This window comes from Carlito syrichta, unplaced genomic scaffold, assembly GCF_000164805.1.
Source record: "Carlito syrichta isolate Samal-C Ts95f unplaced genomic scaffold, Tarsius_syrichta-2.0.1 Scaffold302986, whole genome shotgun sequence".
NCBI classification, from domain to species: domain Eukaryota; kingdom Metazoa; phylum Chordata; class Mammalia; order Primates; family Tarsiidae; genus Carlito; species Carlito syrichta.
Window position 1 is genome coordinate 191,306 of NW_007247082.1, and position 22,519 is coordinate 213,824.

The 22,519-nt window shown below is 33.6% G+C and overlaps 1 protein-coding gene across 3 annotated transcripts in view; it reads right to left on the minus strand.

Annotated features, from left to right (window-relative positions):
* Nucleotides 1-22,519, minus strand: part of SPATA6 (spermatogenesis associated 6) — a 174,304-nt gene that overhangs the window by 6,595 nt on the left and 145,190 nt on the right. For all 3 annotated transcript variants that reach the window (XM_008057385.1, XM_008057384.1, XM_008057383.1), the window contains one exon: nucleotides 2,133-2,224. In XM_008057385.1, the coding sequence (XP_008055576.1) occupies nucleotides 2,133-2,224 (92 nt within the window). The remainder of the gene's footprint in view (nucleotides 1-2,132; nucleotides 2,225-22,519) is intronic.

The following is a 22,519-nucleotide window of genomic DNA, read 5'->3' on the forward strand; positions in this document are numbered from 1 at the left end:
TGCTTCTCAATGTGTTATATGCCTTTGGTCAATTCCCAGAGTTTTTAAATTGCTATTTTTGACAATTCTGTCTAGTTTTATTTCTTTTGGGGGAGAGGATTTGCTGAGCTCTTCATTCAGTCACTCCAGAGGTTCATGCAAATACAAACTTCCTCTTGACTCCTGTGTCAATGGGCATCTGCAGAGGGTTGATAATAAGGCGCAAGACCCCAAACCTCCTCTTGATTTCTGCTGATGTAAACTTCAAGGTTAGCAAGGAGGTGATTGAATGTGGGTTCTCCAACCTTTAAGATGAAAAGAAGAACAGAGGGACTTCCTGGCCTATTACATAATATTACTTTAGGATAAAACTAAAATATTATGCTGACCATTTCAGTAGTTTCTAGTGCTAATATCAAAGACATTCTATTAAAAGGCCTTGAAAGACTGACTACTCCATCCTATTGGCCCAAGCATATATATAAGAGAGGTAGCAAGGATTGTAAAGTGATCTAAAAAATGTACACATAGAGCTTTCCAAATACTTGAATTAGCTCTCTCATTTCAGAGGTACCAGATAGTCCTGGATGTTCAAAACCCTAGTCATTAACATTGCTTAGTGAACTGAAAAAAGAATCAATGGCGAGTAGTGGTTTTCAAAATGTGGTCTTTATAATACTTGCATTAGAATTACCCATGATATCTTTTAAAATGTTGATTTCCAGGTCTCACTTACATGTAAGAACAAGATCAGTGGAGATTTAAAAAAAGCATAAATCTCTATTTTTAAGAAGCAACCCAGGTAATTATTATGTATATAAAAGTTTAAATATCAGATCTTTTTTATATCAACTCTACCCACTTCTTGCCCAAATTAGAGTTTATCATATGGGTTAAGTACCCAAAATTGGGTTGCTAATCCACATGCCAATCTAGGGAGTACAGGTTTTTGTTCTTGTTTTTGTTTTGAGTCAGGGTCTCCTCTCTGTTGCCAGGTTGGAGTGTAGTGCCATGATCACAGCTCACTGCAGCCTTGACCTACTGAGCTCAGGTGATCCTTCTGCCTTAGCTTCCTAAGTAGTTGGGACTACAGGCATGCACTGCCATGCTTGGGTAATTTTTTAATTTTTTTGTGAAGACAAAGTCTAACTATGTTGCCTATGCTGGTCTTGAACTCCTGGGCTCAAGCAATCCTTCTGCCTGAACTGTCTTGAACTGTGCTGGGATTACACAATTTATCACTTTAAGTAAGAATAACAAAGGGTAAAAGATCTTCTTCCTTAGGATGTGTAATCTCTAAATCTTCCTTTTCTTCTTTGAATTGCTTCTCCATCAAATTAATCTATAATATAATAGTTACCTCAATGAGAGGCTCAGATTGCCTCTTGTTTACAAGGCACTAACCTTGGAAAAGAAAAATCACACTTACACTTATACCCTGTTTAAGAGGCAGAAGAATTCTCAAATGCTCATAGATGGTCCAGCTTAGCTTACCAGAGAAAAGATCAGAGATTTTAGTATGAAACTCCAGTTAGCAATAAAACATATTCTATTATTTGGAGCTTTTTTCTGGTATTTGTTGCTATATACAGCAATCAGCGGTATAGCATTCAAGGATTTGGAGCATATAAACCCATAATTTAATATTGTATTTTTTGGTAACTGACACAGAACTTTCAAAAGTCTAATATTGTATTTTTTGGCAACTGACACAGAACTTTCAAAAGTCTTCATGAGATTTGCAGGTATAAACTTGTAAAAATTTTATTATTATTAACATTTTTCAAATTATAGTCTTCTTAGGCTACAAGAACAGAATTTGCTTTTATATTATGAAAAAAAGTTAATGAGCTAAACTTATGGAAACCGTTTTTTAGATTAGAATAAATATATCCCAAAATATGTGGATTTTCAGGGTAGCCAAATACATTTTAAGTAGGATGAAAGGTATCATCATTAATTGACTATATGCTTTTACTGAAATGTATCAGTAATACAAACATATTAAGATATTTTAATAGAAATTTACATAGTTAAAATTATTTAAATTATCATTTATCCTTTTGATTCTAAATTTCCCACAAATTCAGAAGATTAGAAAGTAGATAATTTTAGAGAAAGATCTTCATGCACAGAATTAACCAAGTTCATACCTATACTCGGGATCACTGTCATAGGCAGAGTCTCTGTATAAAAGACCTCGTTTCATTTCCAGTTCATCGTCTTTCTCTAGATCTCTCTCATCCTGAAAAATTTTAAAGATTTTCATTAATTCACTCTCATTGCCCCCAAAATGATGCTTATTTTTCTTTGGAAAATGTTCTTCTCCTCTATTATAAGAAACTGAATTAAATGTTAGCATTTCTTTGGGGGGAAAGGGTGGGAATTTACTATCCTTTTCAATATATACAGTTTTATTATAGTCTTCCTAATATTGCTTATCAAAGATTTGGCATCCAGTAGATGCTTCTTGAATCAATAAATAGATGGGAATGGATCCTCTGTCAAGATATATAAATTAATAATATCTTAAACATAGTTATGTGAACTCAAAAAAGATTGTAACTGCGTTGTGGAGAATAGGTATTTGAGAATGTATGCAGATACAAGCATTTTGATATGTACTTATGACTTACAAAATAATGAATTAGACATTAATCATAAGCCAAAAGAGGTAAAAATGAAAAGCAAAGTAAAAATATGTAGCTATCCCTCTTTATATGGGGAGCCTGTTTTTAATCTCTAATAGACAATACAAGGACATAAGAGAAAGAATTCTGAAGAGACAGTTTTGTAAACTATATCATTCACAGTAAGTTCATATGTGTGGTAATTTTATATAATTTAATATAATATATCTTTCTCAGCTACTAACAAATACTCTTGTTCTTTAGGTAAATACGAACATAAATAAAGAGAACTGATAACAAAAAAGGAGCAAGTAAGCACAAATAAGGATTAGTATTAATAAGAGGTTCATTTACTTTATGTAAGAAAGCCACTGAATACAGACTGTGAAGAAAAATTATTTTTAAAATGGTTTAACAGTATTAAACCAGAGAGAGAGCATGCACTGTAAAAATGTGAGCAATAAATAATAAGGCAAGTTGAAAAATCACAGAAAATGTGAATACAAGTTTAACATTTTAAGTTTCTAGATTTCATTATTATGAAGTAGCTCTGCTTATTTATATAATTGTCTTTTGTTTCCCATTAGCTTTTTTTTGGTCTCCTATTAATATAGGCACAACCACTTTCTTTTAGTTAGTACTTTGATGGCATGTATGTGTCCTTTTGTTTTCAACCTTTTCTTCTTATTAGATCTTTTTCCTGAATAGCATATCCTTGGATGTTGCTTATTTTTACCAACTTAGGTAAGTCAAATTAATGCAGCATTTGCTCTATTAGCATCACAGAAAATGTAATCACCTATAATGGTTGTGAAAGACATAGCAAAGCAAGGAAATAAACAGAATGGCTGTCTTAGAGGAAATAAGAACAGAATCTCTAAAACTGTGCATGCGGAGTACTGATGCCTATCTAGATCAGGATATCATGGAGGGGAATTCTATCCCCCAAACAAAAAGAACTGGAATGCCTTTGTGGCTGTTGCCTTCAAATTTTAAGACTATATTTTGTGAAACTGGATATATATATATATTTACAAACATATAAATCTCTTATAAGAGTCCCTGTATAGATTATTTTTTCAAAGGTAAAGTTATATAAAAGCAAAAGCAATAAACACTACATCTTATAAGCTATTAACTGTGCATTTGTATTTCTTGCTCTGTTGCATGTTTCATAATTTTTGTTAAAAATCTGGAAACTTTAAGTCATATAATGTGGCATATCTTGAAATTCTATATTTTCTTGTTGATCTTTTGTTTGTTTTATCTATTGTTGGATGTGGGATATTGAACTCTCCAATATCCCACATCTTGTTGCATTGCCTATTTTTCACTTATACTCTGTCAGTGTTTGCTTCTTGTATTTTTGAGATCTCTTCTTAGGTGCACATATATTTACAATGGTCATTTCTTCCTGATGGTTTGACCCTCTTGCCATTATAACACATTTTTCTTTACCTTTAGTAACAAAAATTTCTTCTAGAATCTAGTTTGTATATTTGTTTAGCCACTCCAGCTCTCTTACTGCTTCAACAGTATATCTTTCTCTTTCTCTTTAATTTCAGTTTATTTGTGCCTTGGAATCTAATGTGTGTTACTTGTAGACAGACCATAGTTGAACTAAAATTTTTTTCTATTCTCTCAACTCTCCTCCTAATTGGAGTGCTTGGTTAATTTAAATTGCATGCAAGTACCTATGAAGATTTATATCTGCCATTTTGATATCTTCCATATCTTTTTGCTCCTTTATTTCTTTACTGCTGTCTTCTTTTGTGTTAGATATTTTCTAGTGTACATTTTTAATTCCCTATAGACTATATTTTTGAGACATTTTCTTAATAGGTTCTATGGAGAAACAACATCTTATTAGTAATATAAAAGAATACAGTTTAGATTAATAGCAACTTTCAACAAGACATGAAAATTTTGTTCCTATGTGTTTACAATTCCTCTCCTTTTCTTCTTATTGTTTTTCCATATGATTAAATCTTTATATAGTATTTTCTCATCAACATAGATTGTTGTTTTAAGAAGTCATCTTTTAAGTCAGGTAGGAGAATTTAAGAGTTATGGCAAAAAATACATTTAGGCTGTCTTTTATATTAACCTAGCTACCTTTATCATTGCCCTTTATTTTTTCATATAAATTTGACCTACTGTCTGGTGTCTTTTCATTTCGGTCTGAAGAACTCCTTTTGACATTTCTTATAGTACAGATCTGCTAGTGATAAATCTGGTTTTGTTTGTCTGAGACACTAATTTCTCCTCAGTTATTTTCAGTACTTTGAATACATCATCCCACTGCCTTCTGGACTCCATAGTTTCTAAGGATAAATCAGTTTTAAATCTTATTGAGGAACCTATGTATGCAATGGGTCTCTTTTCCTTTGTTGATTTTAAGATTCCTTTTTTTATCTTTGATTTCTGACTTATGTTTTGTGATGTGTCTTAAGTGTGGATCACTTTGAATTTATCCTACTTAGAGTTTATTGAGCTTCTTGGATGATTAATAGTTTTCTTCAAATGTGGAAAGTTTTTGACCATTATTTCTCCAAAGATTCCTTCTGCCCCTTCTCCTTTTTCTAATTCTTGTTACAGGTATGTTGGCATGCTTAATGGTGTCCCACAAATATCTGAGTATCTGTTCAGTATCTTTATCCTTTTTTATTTCTGTTCCTTACTCTTCCAATACAACTTTACTGATATCATCTTCTGCCCACTCAAATATGCTTATGAATCCTTCTAATGTATTTCTGAAGTTTTTCATTTCAATTTTTTTCTGGATTTGTACTTCTCAACTCCAGAATTTTTATTTTTTTAAAGAATATATATATATTTACTAATATTTTCTCTTTAGTCAAACATAACTCTGATACTTTCTTTAGACATTTTTTGTTGTTCTTCATTGAATATATTTAGCATAACTGATTTAAAGACTTTGTCTAGTGAGTTCAACATCTCATCCAGAGCCAAGAGGTTACTTTTCTGGTATCCACTTTTGGAGAGCCTGCAAAGTCAGTGAACCTGTGACGGCCCTCTAGAACTTTGGCCCACGGGAATTTCTCACTCTTATGCTGTATTAGCCAGAGTTTTCCAAAGAACCAGAACCAACATCCTGTTGCACAGCTATTTCCACAATGAATAGAAAATCGACCCGCCTGGGCAACTTGGCAAGACCTCATCTCTACAATAAATCAAAAAAATTAGCTGGGTGTGGTAGCGCACACCTGTAGTTCTAGCTACTTGGAAGGCTGAGGTGGAAGGATCGCCAGAGTCTAGCAGGTCGAGGCTGCAGTGGCCAGGAGCGGCCACTGCACTCCAGTCTGAGTGACAGAGTGAGACTCCAACTCAAAAAACAAAAACAAAAACAAAAAACAACAACAACAGAAAGAAAATCAGACAGAAGAGCAACAAGGAAATGGAAAACCTGTACAAGACTATAAACAACTAGACCTAATGATGTCTACAGAACTCTCCACCCAACAATAGCAGAATACACATTCTTCCCAAGTACAGATAAAAAATTATCCAGAAGAGATCATATGTGAGGCCATAAAGCAAATTTTGACAAATTTAAAAGAATTAAAAGTATACTACCGGTCAAAATGAAATGAAATCGGAGAATAATAAAAGAATGAAATTTGTATAATTAGAAAAAACTTTGAGAGAAATGTAAGTGAAAACAAAACACATAAAATGTGTATGTAAATAAAACAGTGATTAAAGAGAAATACAGCAATAAATACCTACATGAAAAAGAAGACCTCAAATCAATAACCTAAACCTTTCACCTTAAACAGTAGAAAAAGAAGAGCAATCCAAATTCAGTACTGTGGAATATAAAGATTAGAATGAAAATAAATTAGATCAGACAAAACCAATGAAAACCAAAGCTGCTTCTTTGAAATCATAAATTATTTGGCAATGTTTTAGCTGGACAGACCAACAAAACTTTAATTACTAAAATCAGAAATGATTACTAGAGACCGTATAGAAAAAAAGAGTAATAAGGAAATAATAAAAATAATTTTAGAACAAAAAAACTGAATAGCCTACATTAAAATACTTCCAGTAAAATATAAACTATTAAAACAGACTCAAGAAACAGGAAATATGAATACACCTATAACAAATAAAATGACTGAATTAATAATAAAAAAAGTTCTCACAAAAAAGGAGTCAGAACCAGATGGCTTCACTGGTGATATATTCACCAAATATTTAAAAATTATTTAACACCAAACCTGTACAATTCTTCTCAAAAAATTGAAGAAGAAAATACTGACCAACTCAGTCTATAAGGTCATTATTACTCTGAAACCAAAAGCAAAGATATCACAAGTAAAAACAAACCAACCCCAAACTGAATATCAATAGATTTTAAGAAAATAGATGCAAAGCTTCTTGACATACTCTTAGCGAACCAAATCTAGCAAGATATAAAATGGATTATATATCATGACCCAGTGAGAATTATCCCAGGAATGCAATATTGACTCATATAAAATTCAATCAATGAAATAAACCATATTAATAAAGAACAAAAACTATATGATCATTTCAACAGATGCAAGTATTTGATAAACCCAAAATGCTTTCACAACCAAAACATTCAATGGACTAAAAGCAGAAGGAAATCTCCTCAAGATTATAAAAGCCATCTACAAAAACCATACAACTAATAGTAGTTTATTTATTTGTGAAGGAGTGAAATATTTCCCTTAAGATCAGAAATAAAACAACCACTCTTCCCAGTTCTGTTCAACACTGTACTGGAGGTACTAGCCAGGGAAATTAGCCAAGAAAATAACATAAAATAAATTGAGATTAGACTAGAAGTAAAAATATTTCTATTTGCAGATAATCTTGTATTTTGAAAAATCCTGAGGAATTCACACAAACAAAAATAACTATTAGAGCTAATTAAACAAGTTCAACAAGGTTGCAATATATAAGATTAATACACAAAAATTAATTAATTTAGTTGCATTCCTAAAGACTATCAGTAAAGAATTTGAAAACTAAGAAAACCATTCCATTTACAATAGAATAAAAAATAATAAAATACTTAGAAGAAAAAGGTTGATTTAAAAGTTTAAAACTTGTACACTGAATTACAAAACACGCTAAAGAAATTAAAGATGACCTAAATAAATTTCAAAGGTTTCATCTTTACAGATCAGCATATTTAAACAATTATTAAGAAGGCAATATTCCCAAAATCATCTACAGAGACAACACAATTCCTATAAAATTCTCATTGCAATTTTTTACAAAAATTGGCAAGTTGATGCTTGAGTGAGAACATGCAGTGGATGGTACACTTTAAATGGGTGAATTATATACAGAAAATGCAAGAAACCCAAAAAAACGAAAACAATCTTTAAAAAGATGAACAAAGTTGGAAGAGTAACAATTCCTAACTTCAAAACTTACTAAAAAATCTATAATAATCAAAACAGTGTGATGCTGGCATAAGGGTAAATATACACATGAATGAAATTGAATTGAGAATCCAGAAGTAAAACATCCCTTTATAGTAACAAAGGTGCCATAACAATTAGAAGAGCAGTCTTTTAAACAAATGGTGTGGTGACAACTAGATTTCCATATGCAAATGAATTAATTTGAAACGCCTACCTCACGTAAAATACAAAATAAACTCAAAACGGATTGCTGACCTAAATTAAAGGATCGATACAAAACTCTTAGCAAACATAGTTGTAAATGTTTATGTCCTTGGGTTAGGCAATGGTTTCTTAGCTATAACATCCTAAGCACAAGCAACCAAAACTAACAGAAAAAAACGGGTTTCATCAAAACTAAAATCTTTTGTGCTTCAAAGGTCAGTATTAAGTAAGTGAAAAGATAACCCATATTTGAAGACTATATTTGTAAATCATGTATCTATTAAGGGATTTGTATCTAGAATATATAAGGAATGCTCAAAACTCAATAATAAAAAGACAATCATATTTTCATAGGCAAATAATTTGAATATGCATTTCTCCAAAAAAGATATACAAATTATCAATGAGTTCATGAAATGATGCTCAATATTTATCAGTCAACAGGGAAATGCAAATCAAACCCCAATGAAATACCACTTCATATACAATATGATGGGTATAATCAGAAAGACAGATAATAACAAAATTTGGCATAATGCTGAGAATTGATATACTCATACACTTCTGGTGGAAATGTAAAATGGTAAGTCACTTTAGATAACAGTATGGCAATTCCTCAAAATGTTAAACACAGATTTACCTCATAAATGTTCACAGTATTGTTCATAATCAGAAAGTGACAACAAGCCAAATCAACTGATCTATCCAACTGATGAATGGATAAACAACATGTGACATTATCTATACAATGGAATAGCACCCAACTATTAAAAAATGAATAAAGTGATACATACTACCATGTGGACAAGTCATTAATACCTTACGCTAAGTATAAGAGGCCAGTCACAAAAGTCACATACTATATGATTCTACTTATATGAAATGTCCAGAATTGGCAACCACAGAAATTAGATTGGTGGTTGCTAAGGAGTAGAGGAAAAATGAGGAGAGAAGAGAATGACATTGACTCTCAGTGGGTATAGGATGTCTTTTGTGTGTTAATGAAATGTTTTGAAATAGATGTGGTGAAGGTTGCACAATTTTTTGAATATAGTAAGAGTCACTGAATGATACAATTTTTATTTTATTTTATTTTTTATTATTTTATTTTAGAGTTGTGGGGTACATGTGAGGATTGACTACATATATAAATTGGGTGCCTGTGAAGTTTGTTCTTCTAGTGGGCCCTTTCTCCCCCCGATAGTAAACCTGGTACCCAGTGTGTTGCTGTGTGCCCCTTATCCCTCTCTCTCTCCTTCCTTCAGTATCTGTTGTTCCCACCTTTGTGTTCATGTGACTAGTAATCAGGGTCTGCTTGAGTGAGAACATGCAGTGGATGGTACACTTTAAATGGGTGAATTATATCGTGAGTGGATTATATCTCAATAAAGCATTTTTAAATAAAAAGTCTTTTGAAAGAAATAATAGGAGGCCTTATTATTAGTTTTCATTATTTCGAGTAGGTACATATTTCCTCCCATGAAATCTAGAACATTTTACAGATAAAGGGAAGAGAGTAAATTATACATTAAAATTTTTTCAGTGTTTGCTATAAGTATAGAAAATATCTGAACATAACTAATAAACATGATATACTAGAGCTTATATACAATACTGTACCCTACAATGACAAAGTACATATTCTTTATAAGTACACACAGTATTTCTAAAACTGACTACATGACAGGTCTTAATGAAATATCAATATATTTCAAACAATTCAAAGAATATTCCCTAGATGGGAAGAAATTAAACCAGCTGTTGATAACAAAAGATTAGAGAATATTCAACTGGGAGAAAATTAAGAAATATATTTCCAAATTACCATGAAGTCAGTGATGAAATCACAATGGAAATTAGAAAATATTTTAAAGTGAACAAGAATACAGATACAACACAAAAACTGTGAGATGCATCTGAAGCAGTTGTTTAGAATCTATATATTCTCAAATGTTTAAATTAGAAAAGACTTAAAATCAATAACTAAGCCTTCATTTAACCTTGAACATCCATGTAATACTATAAGAAAAGGACTGACAGTGATGGGAAACTATGGGGGGGAGGGGAAGGGAGTGGGATTAACAGTAGTCAATATCTGTCTGGGGATGGGGAGACACCCCTTATCAATAAGGATGCTTGAATGAAACATATTTGTATACCTAACCCTTAACTGTACCCCACAATATCAAAATAAAAATATTGATTAAAAAAAAAACTAGAAGAAAAAATAGGACATAAAACTATTAGTATAAGTTAACATAAAACAAAAAAATCTTGTCCTAGATAATAAAAAAGGTCACAAATTGTTCTTTAAAAACATTAATAAAATAAACAAATTCTTAGCCAGGCTGTGAGGAAAAATTAAACTTAACCATGGCTGTGAGGAAAAATTAAACTTAAATAACCATGATTCGAATTTAAAAAGGGAGATACTTATAGTTTTATAATTCTACATATGTTAAAATAAGATATTGTAAAAATCTTTATATCATTCAATTTGATAATATAAACAAAATTAATAAGAGAACATAAAAAGCAATAAAATATCTGAATAGCTGATATTAAAAAATTATCCCTTACTGAAAACTTTCCCACAAAAATTGGCATATTCAAAACATTTAAGAAAAAAAAAATCATACATAGATTCTTCCTGAGAATGGCTGGGAATATTTCCCAGTTAATTTTTTATGATGTCAGCGAAAACCTGAGGAGAACATTATAAGAAAAAAAATTTACAGACCAATCACCATAATAAACTTAGACTAATAAACTTAGATAGAAAAATCCCAATATTAGCAAACTGAAAACAGTGCTATTTATTTTTAAGAAAATTATGACCAAGAGATTTGTTCTAAGGATAAAAACATGGTTTAACACTTAAAAATCAAGTAACTACCATATCAAAATAAGGAGAAAAAGTATAACAATTGCCTAAATAGATGTAATTTGATAAAAATCCACCCTCACAATAAAATAAAAAATTATCAAGTAAGGAGAAGGAATTTTTATAATATGACAAAGAATACCCACAATAAATCTATAGCAAACATCATAATTTTTTGTACTGTTTTATTTTGGTTTGTTTTTGAGTTGGAGTCTCACTGCCGCCCAGACTGGAGTGCAGTGGCCGCTCCCGGCCACCGCAGCCTCGCAAACATCATACTTAATGTTGAATTATAAAAAGCTTTCCTCTGAATGGTGAAAAAAGACAAGACATCTAACTTTTATCATCACCTCAATACTGCTTTAGAAACTCTAACTACCCAGCACTTTGGGAGGCTGAGGCAAGAGAATTGCCTGAGCCCAGGGGTTCTAGACCAGCCTGGGAAACTTGGTGAGACCTCTTCTCTACAATATATCAAAAAAAATTAGCCGGGCATGGTAGCATGTGCCTGTAGTTCTGGCTACTTGGAAGGTTGAGGCAGATGGGTCACCTAAGCCCAGCAGGTAATCCTGACCGTGCCACTGCACTCTAGCCTAGGCGACAGAATGAGACTCTGACTCAAAAGGAAAAAAAAGAAAGAAACCCTAACCAGTGTAATAAGTCAAGAAATAGAAATGAAATGCACAAAAATTAAAGTGGGAAAAACAAAACTGTCATTATTTATAGGGTATGTGATTATATAGTTAGAACATCCAAAAACTACAATCTATTAAAATTAGTACATAGGAAGGTCACTGGATACCAGATCACTGAAAAAAGTAACTTATATTCATCATCCAAGAAAAAAATAGATGATAGTTTAAAGTACAATTTATAACAGCATAAAAATAGCAGGTATCTAGAGATAAATATATAAAACACATGCAAGACTTATAAAATGAAAACTATAACATATTGTTGGGATAAATTAAAAATCTAAATTAAGAAAGACACCATTTTCATGCACATCATTTTCATGTTGATGTCAGTTCCCCTTCGATCCAAGTATAGAGTCAATGCAATCTCAAAATCCCAATGGGTTCCAACAAGCTAATTCTGAAATGTAGATGAAATTTCAAAACAGCAAGAATAACCACAGAAATCTACAAGTAAGAACAAAGGTGAAGAAGTGATATTACATATAAAGAGTTACTATAAACTTTTAGTAAATGATAAACTATACGATTAGTTACAAAGATAGATAATTATACCAATAAATAGAAGAAAATCAAAAAAGCCTCACATATATACAATTCCAATAAAAGAGACAGAATACAGAAATATCTGCACATAAACACAGTGAAAGAAAAAAATGGCCATTTTAAGGAAAATTCTATTTATTTTATAATCATAGGGGAAAAACTAACTATGATCTTAATCTCACATCATGCTTAAAAATCAAATCCAGATACATTGCAGAGTAAATGTGAAAGGCAAGATGATAAAAAATTTTTAAAATAAAAGAATTATCTTTAGAACTATGAGTAGCCAACATTTTTTTACATAAGGTAAACACTAACCAAAGCACCAACCAAAAGAAGAGAAAAATTGGGCTACATTAAGAACTTCTATTTATGATACGACTTTTACTGAAAATGAACATGCAATAGCTCAGAATATAGTCACAATATAAAACATACCCATCGGAAAATATCCAGGAATGGAAACAAAAGAACTTAAGAGACATATGGCACACAAACAAGTCTAACATAGATATACTGAAATCTCAGGAAAGAGAGACTCAAGCAAATGCAAGAGATAACAGTTAAACAATTTTCCAAAACTGAAAAAAAAAACACACTACAAATTTCAGAATCATTACAAATGTTAGATAGATACAACAAAAAATCACAACTAAGCTTGTAATATTAAACTGCTGAAAATAAAGGACAAATAAAAATCTTAAAAATAGTCAGAGAAGGGAATTCTAGGATGATGCTAGTAGCAGAATGTGGGAAGTAGATTAGTGGCTCCCAAAGACGCACAGGCCTTAATTCACAAAAGCAAGGAGTTTTTCAGATTTGATTAAGTTTAAGGATCTTGAAATGAGAAGAGTACCTTGGATTATCTGAGTGGACCCAATCTAATCACATAAACTCTTTAAATCAGAGAAAGCCTTTATGGTTATAGTCAGTCAGAAGGAAATTTGACTAAGGTTAGGGGTCAGAGAGATGCAAAGTTGCCAGCTTTCCAAAGGGAGGAAGAGGGTCCATGAGCCAAGGAATGGTATGGTCTCAAAAACCTGAAAAGGGCAAGAAAAAAAAACTCTCCCCTGAAATCTCTAAAATGATACCCTATTGATAACCTTCATTTTAGCCCAGTGGCATCCTATGTTAGAGTTCTGATTTACAGAAACATAAGATAACCAATTTGAGCCAATAAGTTTATGGTAATTTGTTAAAGGAGCAATAGAAAACAAAAACACAGATGCAGAAATCCCCATAAAAAAATATAGAAATTGTTTTAAGGTTACACGGAGTGACTCATGACAGATCCATATTCCTGCTAAAAACAAGAAAATCCTGACAAAACAAATTATGCTAATATTATTAATGCTATTAGAAAGGGGCAGAAACAATGAAGACTACAGGTACTACAATTACAGGAGAGAGAAACTTTGAAAGATGAACTTACGATCTATACTTGCCTTTTATTGTAAAGTATTCTCAGACTCTGAGCATGGGCTAGAGGCTGAGAACCAGGGCTACTATTTGAACAACAGTCATTTCTGGGGAACAGAGAAATCAGGAAAGCTTTTGATGCTTGTACATCAAACTTGAGTAAAACTTGAGTTTTATGAGATACAAAGCCAATTTCCCAATCATGACATCTATTGACTTATGAAGCAGCATGGGACTAGATGGTATAAAGCTTAGTTTAAAATATCTGAAAAGCAGAGTGCATCTTCCTACAGTCTCATAGTGTTTAAAGACAAGAATCTACCAGGATGAAAGGCCCTGAAAACACAAGAAGCAAACATCTAAAAGTAGTGTTGACAACTGAGTGTTGACACTGTAAATATTTTTTACTGGAAACACTTGGCAACCTGGGACTAGCTATGCTGAAAAATATGGTCTTGACAACAGAGGCAAGGCTATTTCTAAGAATGGTGAAATAGTTAGAATCATATCAGGCTAGAGAGGTGTAACTGAAGACTGGAAGGGCCTGAAATACATAAAACTTCCTTGTCAAGATATTTTCTGAATTTGGAAGCTGTGCCAGGTTAGGAATAATTAAGTGAATCCAAAAACATATAAAAAGAAAAAGAAACATGCTGTACAATCATATGGTATTTAAAAGACAAATATCTGTCAGGAAGAAAGACTTTAAGAACACAGCAGGTAAGAGTTAAAATCCCTGAAAAGTGAGGTTGAGCATTTCTTCATGTGTTTGTTGGCTGCTCGGATGTCTTCTTTTGTGAAGTGTCTGTTCATATCTTTTGCCCATTTTATAATGGGGTTGTTTGTTTTCTTCTTTTCAGTATGTTTCAGTTCCTTGTAGATCCAGGATGTTAAGCCTTTGTCAGACCTAGAGTTGGCAAATACTTTTTCCCAGTCTGTAGGCTGTCTCCCTGCTCTCTTGATGGTTTCTTTGGCTTTGCAGAAGCCATGCTGCCCATCAAAAGAGGACTGGCTTAAAAAAATGTGGTACATATACACGATGGAATACTATGCAGCCATAAAAAAGAACAAAATCATGAATTTCGCAGCAACCTGGATGGAACTAGAGTCTATAATACTGAGTGACCTCTCACAGAAACAAAGATCCGAGTATCACATGTTCTCACTCATATAATGGACCTTGAACATCCAATGTAATACTATAAGAAAATGACTGACAGTACTGGGAAACTATGGGGGGGGATGGGATTAACAGTAGCAAATATCTGTCTGGGGATGGGAAAACACCTCTTATCAACAAGGTGCCTGAATGAAATGTAATTGTACACCTAACCCTTAGCTGTACCCCACAAAACCATAATAAAAAATATTGATTAAAAAAAAAAATCCCTGAAAAGGAGTGGCAAATTGACACTTGACCATTTACAAGCAACATTTACCTTGAGGACACTTGATTTCTGAGATCAGTAGAAGCTTGTCCTTGTTATAGAGCTGGTGCTGGTAAACAGAGAAACCTGTAGATATCTTGGTAATTATGCAGAGCTTGTGGGAACTCAAATACATGGCTTAATTCTGAAGCTTCCTCGTATGGAAATTTAATAAACCAAGCCTAAAACCTCTGACAATTAGGATAAAAACTGCCTCGATATCTTGATACTGAAAAGATAAAGACCTAAACAGCTATAATTTGAAAACACTGAAGGCTAATATCCTAAAAGAGGGCTGAACTGAGGACTTTGATTAAGGGCAGCCTGAGAATCACCAAAACACCAATACAGCCTGAACCTAGGTCAGTCCCTTTTGCATCAAGGTTATTAGCTCTTGCTGCTACCTGCCTAGTAGAAGAAAAAGAGAATCTTCTTAACACCTTGAAAATCTAAAGCATTTAAAATATAATGTCTAGAATTTAACTGTAAAGTAATTGGTAACACAAAAGAGTTAGGACAACATGATTGGTAAGTAAGAGAAAAAAAGAGAAAGAAAGTAGATCACAAATATAACCCAGGTACTAGGTTAGTAGCACTTTAAAGTAATTATGAATAATGGTCAAGAAAACAGAAAGTTGGACAAAATAAAGTTTAGAAATTTCAAAAGAATTGGTATCTCTAAAAATGAATCAGAGACATTTTAGATCTAAAAAATATAGCCATTAAAACACAGAAACTAATACATTTAACAGAAGATTGGAATGAGTAGGAGACCAGGTTACTTAACTAGAAGACAAGGTCATAGTAAATGCCTATGATAAAGCAGCAACTAGAATGGTAAATACAGAAAGGAGTGTACAACAAAACTCATGGGACACAATCAAAAGGTGTAAAAGTTGTAACTGATCATGCCAAAAGTCAGAAATAAAGGAGTGGTTAATAAGACAAAGTTGAAGAGATAATTAGCTAGAATTTCTCAAACTAATGTAAACCATGAATTTACAAATTCAAGCAGCTCTAAATCACCCCTCCTTGGCCTTTTGGCTAAGATCAAGAGAAGAAGTTCTAAATTTGACAAACAGTACTAATATATAAAACCAAATCTTTGAAGAAAAAGACAAGAGAAAATATGAAAAAGAGTCAGAAATAAAATATATTACTTTCAAAGGAAGAAGAATAAGGCTGGCAACAGATTTCTCAACAAAATGATAGGATATATAAGATAATGGAATATTCCATTTAAAGTGCAGGAAGAAAAATGGCTGCCAATGGACATCGATACACAGTGAGAAAAAATTCTTTACCAATTTACTAGGTATTTAAGACAAATAACAAAAGTAATCAACAGTAGGCCTGCACTAAAAAAAGAAAAAAACTCTGCATGCAAATGGGAAATGATCCAAAATAGAAATAGGATTTAAAAATGACAATCACCAAAAAAGATGACTTCAAAAACAAATACAAATTAATATTACTATAGAAAACAACAGTAGCATTGTACTGTAAAGGTTAAAATACACATAGCATTTAAATGCATAGCAGTAATCAATAACTTTAAAGGGAAAGGGATATAAATGGAGTACAGATGTTTTGATATTCTAGAATTATCAAAAGTTGGTTTAAAAATTTTGTATTAAAATGTAATAAAAATGCAAGTATCATATAATAAGCAAATATCCACTCTACAAGTTAAAGGAAAAAAGAAACAAAAATATTTTATTGACAAAGAAGGCATGAAGAAGTAGAAAAAGAAATATAAGAAGATTTATCAGATAGAAAACAAATGATAAGAAGATAGTATAGTTCCAACAATGTCTATGAATGATTACACAAAATAAAATAAAGAAAATATTAAAAACATACAACCTGATTATACAACAGACATATCCTAACTATAAGGACATAGGAAGAAGGAAAGTAAAATGATGAAAAAGAATTACCAAGAAACATTATCCCCAAAGAATGTTACTATGACCATAATATTGTGAAATAAACTATATCTAAAGACAATAAGCATTCCTGAAGATAAAGACATTGCCACAACAATAAATAGGTCAACAAACCACAACAAAAACACATTCTAAGCTTGTATGTTACCAATAACACACTTTCCAGAATATGCAAAGCAAAACCATGGTATTATTAACTCATACCCTCTGTGATGGCCATACTGGGAAAACAAACAAAAACAGATAATGCGGTGTGCTAGTAAGAATGACAGAGAGTTCAGGCATCCATTGGAAGGTCTTGGAATATATCCCCTGAGGATAAAAATGACTACTATATGTATGTTCATCAAAGAATATACAACATGCTGTTTATAGCAGCATTATTAGTATTATTCCCATATTCATAGTATAATAGACAGACTATGGATTTATTTGGGAAGCAGGAGTTGGTAAATTTTTCTTTAGAAGAGACTGACAGTAAATATATTTGGATTTGTATAATATGGAATCACTGTCACATTACAATTCTCATCTCTGCTGTTGGAGCTTAAGATCAGTCATAGATAACATGTAAACAAAAGTAGTATTTTAAGAAATAAGACAAAATTAAAACTGAGATGATGAAAATGAAAAAAATTAGAAATTAAAGTATTTTGGGAAAAAACAAGCTAGAAGAAATGTAAAAGTGAAAAAAACACAATAGATAATCCAATAGGAGAAAATCATGAAAAAAGAAAATATTTTTATGTTAAGAAAAATGAGAAAGACAAGGAAGGAAGATGAGTCCCAGTGCGAGTGCGTATATAGAAAATTTTGCGCATGTGTCTGTAAGTGGGTGTGTGAGGGGCTGAGTGGGGACTCCGGAGCTAGTGGCCAAGACTCTCCTGGTGAAGCAGCTGGTGCCACAGTTGCTCTGCTTGGACTCTAGAGCTTCCCCAGCTGCAGAAGCCAAGCACCATTTTTTAAAAATCAGCAAATCCCTTCCTGGGAAGAAGCTGCCAGGAGTGATTGCTAGCTTCAGGCTCTGTTTCACCACTTCAGGGTCTGGCTGGAAACGGACAGCAAGGGCTGCACAGGGAGCACAGCGAGGGAGCTCAGAGGCAGAGCACCACTGGAGAAGATGAAACAGGCACCCTGTCACAATTTTGAAAACTGGGCAGGAAAGTGCTTCAGCTTGCTCATCACAAAGTAACAGACCCAATCTCTGTGACTGGTGAATTAACTGCTCAGGGGCTGATCGTGATCCAGAGAGAATATCCTAAAAGCACAGATTTCAGAGGGACAGGATGAGTGTTGAGTCTCAGGTGCCACACCCCCTGCCCTGATTCAGCTGTGGGACAAAGGATGTGACCAGAAAAGGATGAAGAAGAACCCCCCGAAGAGATCTGCAGTGAGTGCGGAGCTGAACCAAACCCTTCCTATCCATGCAATCCTCTGAACATCAGATCCACACAGCTGGGGCAAAACTGAAAGGGACCCAGCCAGACGGAGCCTGGACATCAGCCACAATAGCAGTACTCTTCTCCAGGACAAGTCTAGCCACGCACTCAGCTCACCCCCAGTCCTGGGGAAGAGACAATCCCACACCTCCCCACTAGAGGGTATCCTCCTGACCATGTGAGAGTGTGAGGAGAGGATTGAAGCCCCACCTACCCCACCACCTTCCCCTGGCTGGACACTGGGGAAACTGTGAATGAGGCTGTCAGTGCCACAGGAAACAGCCAGATGGCTTACCTGTGAGCAGCTGAGAGGAATAATTGCAGAACCTGCCACAAGAGGCCAGGTTGTTTTTCGTTTTTTTTTCTTTTTAATATTTTTTTCCTTTGTGTGTGAATGTGTATGTGAGGTTTTGATCTGAAATTACTCTCCCCACCCCATTTTTGTTCTTTTTCTTTTTTTGTCTTTCTTTCTTTTTTTTTTTTGTATTATTTTATGTGTGTACGTGAATGATTGAGTGTTCATCAATCATACGAGTTTTTTCTTTTTTGTTTTGCTTTTGTCTTTGTTTAATGTGTGTGAATGTATGTGGGAGGTTCAATTTGAATTCCTTTTTCTTTTCTCTTTTATCCTTCTTCTATTGTGTTGGGTATACATGTGTGTTTGATTTTCCTCTTTTATTTTTTGTTATTGTTTTGCGTTGTTTTGTTTCTAATTTGTTTTAGGGGTGTGTGTGTGTGTGTGTGTGTGTGTGTGTGTGTGTTTACGGTTTTTGCTTTGGTTTCTGCTTTTGTTTTTCTATTTTTAAATTTTTTTAAAATTATATTTGACCGTCTTATTTCATTATACTTTTCTCTGTTCTCCTTCTTACTGTTGCTGTATCTTGGACTCAGGAGGTACACGCATGTACTCAATGCATTTTCATATAAAGTGGTGGTGGAGAGTGGGTCTTGGGGAACCCATACCCCAATCAGTAGAAATTTTGATTTGCAAGTAGTTCCTCAATCCTAGCTCCACACCCTCCACCATATTAGACTCTCAAAACTATAAGAGATAGCAAAACATCCCACCCACAGCCCTGTTTCAAAATACAATAAACTCAGAGCCTTGATCAGGAAGAATAGCAAACATCAGAAGTGAAAGCCTATCCCACTGGCATTGAATAATGGAATTAAAGAGAAAAGAAAGAGATCTGTTACAAATGAGGAAAAATCAACAGAAGAACACAGGCAATTCCCAGTGTAACAAAGAAAAAAAATGCCAGAAAAATCAGACCTCAGAGCCCAAACAATGGAAGTCACCAACAACTGACCCCAGAATACAACAGGGATTAGGGAATGGATGGAAAGACTGAATAAGACTCAAGAAAGGCAATATGCAACACTGAAAGAACTTGTAACGGAGATTTCGGACATAAAAATTTCATCCAGGAAATAAGTAACAAGATGACAAGCAAGGAAAACAGAATTAATCAAGCAGAAGACAGAATCTCAGAACTTGAAGACCAAAACATGGAATTACCCAATCTGTAAAAAAAAAACATAGAAATAAAACTCAGAAAGAAAGAACAAAGCTTCTAAGAGATGTGTGATTATATCAAGAAGCTGTACCTATGCCTGACTGGTATCCCAGAAGAAGAAAGGAAAACAGAGAACACCTTGGAACAAGTGTTCCAGGAAGTTATCCAAGAAAACGTTCCCCAGCTCACCAGAGATGTCACCACCCAAACACAAGAGATACGGAGAACTCCCACAAGACATTAAATGAGAAGACTGATTCCTAGACACACAGTAATTCACCTACACAAAGTAGGTACAAAAGAAAAATTCCTAAAGGCAGCAAGAGAGAAAGGTCAGACTACCTATCAGGGAAGATCAATCAGAATAGCAGCAGACCTATCAGCAGAAACAATACCAGCTAGAAGGGACTGGAGTCCAGTATTCAAAGTCCACAAAGATAATTTCAACCAAGAATTTCCTACCCAGCCAAGCTCAGTTTCATCAGTGATGGAGAATTAAAATCCTTCCCAGACATCCAGTCCCTAAGAGATTATGTAGCTTCCAGATCAGCTCTAGAGGAGATGCTTGAAAAGGTATTAAGCACAGAAGACAGAAAAAAAAGAATGACCATGCACTTCCCAAGAGAAGAGGAGAACACAGAATCAACAGAGAATACATTGTGACTGCAAACTTGAAAAAACACATATTACATCAACCCAAAAGTTAAAAAACAAAGAAACAAAGAAAAAAAACTCTATAAGAACTTCATGATGGGACTAAAAAAAAACCACATTTCAATAATCAGCCTGAACATGAATGGACTAAAGGCACCACTGAAAAGACACAGAATGGCAAACTGGATAAAAAACTATGATCCAATAATTTGCTGCATCCAGAAAAGTCATCTCACCACAAGGGTTACACACCTTAAAGTTAGAAAACAGAAAATGCATTTCCAGGTAAATGGATCATGAAAGAAGGTAGGAGTTGTGATCTTAATATCAGACAAAACAACCTTTAAGCAATCACAAGTTAAAAAAAATACACAAGAACACAACGTAATGATAAAAGGTTCAATCCACCAACAAGAAATATCCATTCTAAATATATATGTACCCAACACAGGACACAGAAGATAAAAATATCAAAGAAAAAAATCAACAAAATAAAAATCTGCTTCTCTGAAAGAATAAACAAGATTGATGGACCCCCTAGCCCGAATGACCAAGAAATAGAGAACAAGCCCACATAAACACAATCAGAAACTCAAAAGATCAAATCACAACTGATCCCAAAGAAATACAAAAGATTATCAGAGATCACTATGCACAACTGTATGAAAACAAACTTGATAACCTAAATGAAATCGAGGACTTTCTGACATCATACAACCTCCCAAGGTTGAAACAAGAAGGCACTGAGACACTAAATAGACCAATAACAACCCAGGGAATTGACTCCATTATAAGAAACTACCTACCAAAAAACCCCCCAAAACCAAAAAAAAAATCCAAAAATGTCCTGGACCAGACAGCCTTCCAGTGAAATTCTACAAAACATACAAGAAGGAGCTGATACTAATCCTATTAAAAATATTCAAGGCAATTGAGAAAGATGAAATTCTCCCCAAATCATTGTATGAAGCTAGCATCACACTGACACCTAAACTAGGTAAAGAGCCCACAAAAAAAGAGAACTACAGGTCAATATCCCTAGTGAACATAGATTCAAATATTCTCAACAAGATTCTAGGAAACTGGATCCAACAACACATCTCAAAAATCATCCACCATGATCAAGTAGACTTCATCCCATCCCTGGGATGCAGGGCTGGTTCAACATCTGCAAGACCATAAGTGTAATGAAATACATCAACAGATGTAAAAACAAGAACCACATGATTATATCATTAGAAGCATAAAAAGCTTTTGATAAAATCCAGCATCAATTCTTGATAAAAACTATCAACACCTAGGTATATAAGGAATATACCTCAAAATAGTAAGTGCCTTCTATGATAAACCCACAGCTAACATATTGCTAAATGGACAGAAACTGGAAGCATTTTACCTGAAAACTAGAACAAGACAAGGCTGTCCACTCTTATCCTTCCTGTTCAACACTGTATTGGAAGTCATAGTTAGAGTAATTAGACAAGAAAAGGAAATCAGGGTATTCAAATAGGAGAAGAGGAAGTTAAGTTATCCCTCTTTGCCGATCATATGATCCTACCCCTCAAAAATCCAAGAGAACTTGTCAAAAACCTCCTTGCCCTGATAAAGGACTTTGGCAAAGTCTCAGTATACAAAATAAGTGTGCAAAAGACAGTCTCATTCTTATACAACAACAACAAACAGGCAGAGAACCAAATAAAAAACACAATCCCATTCACAGTAGCCACAAAATAAAAAAAAAAATACCTTG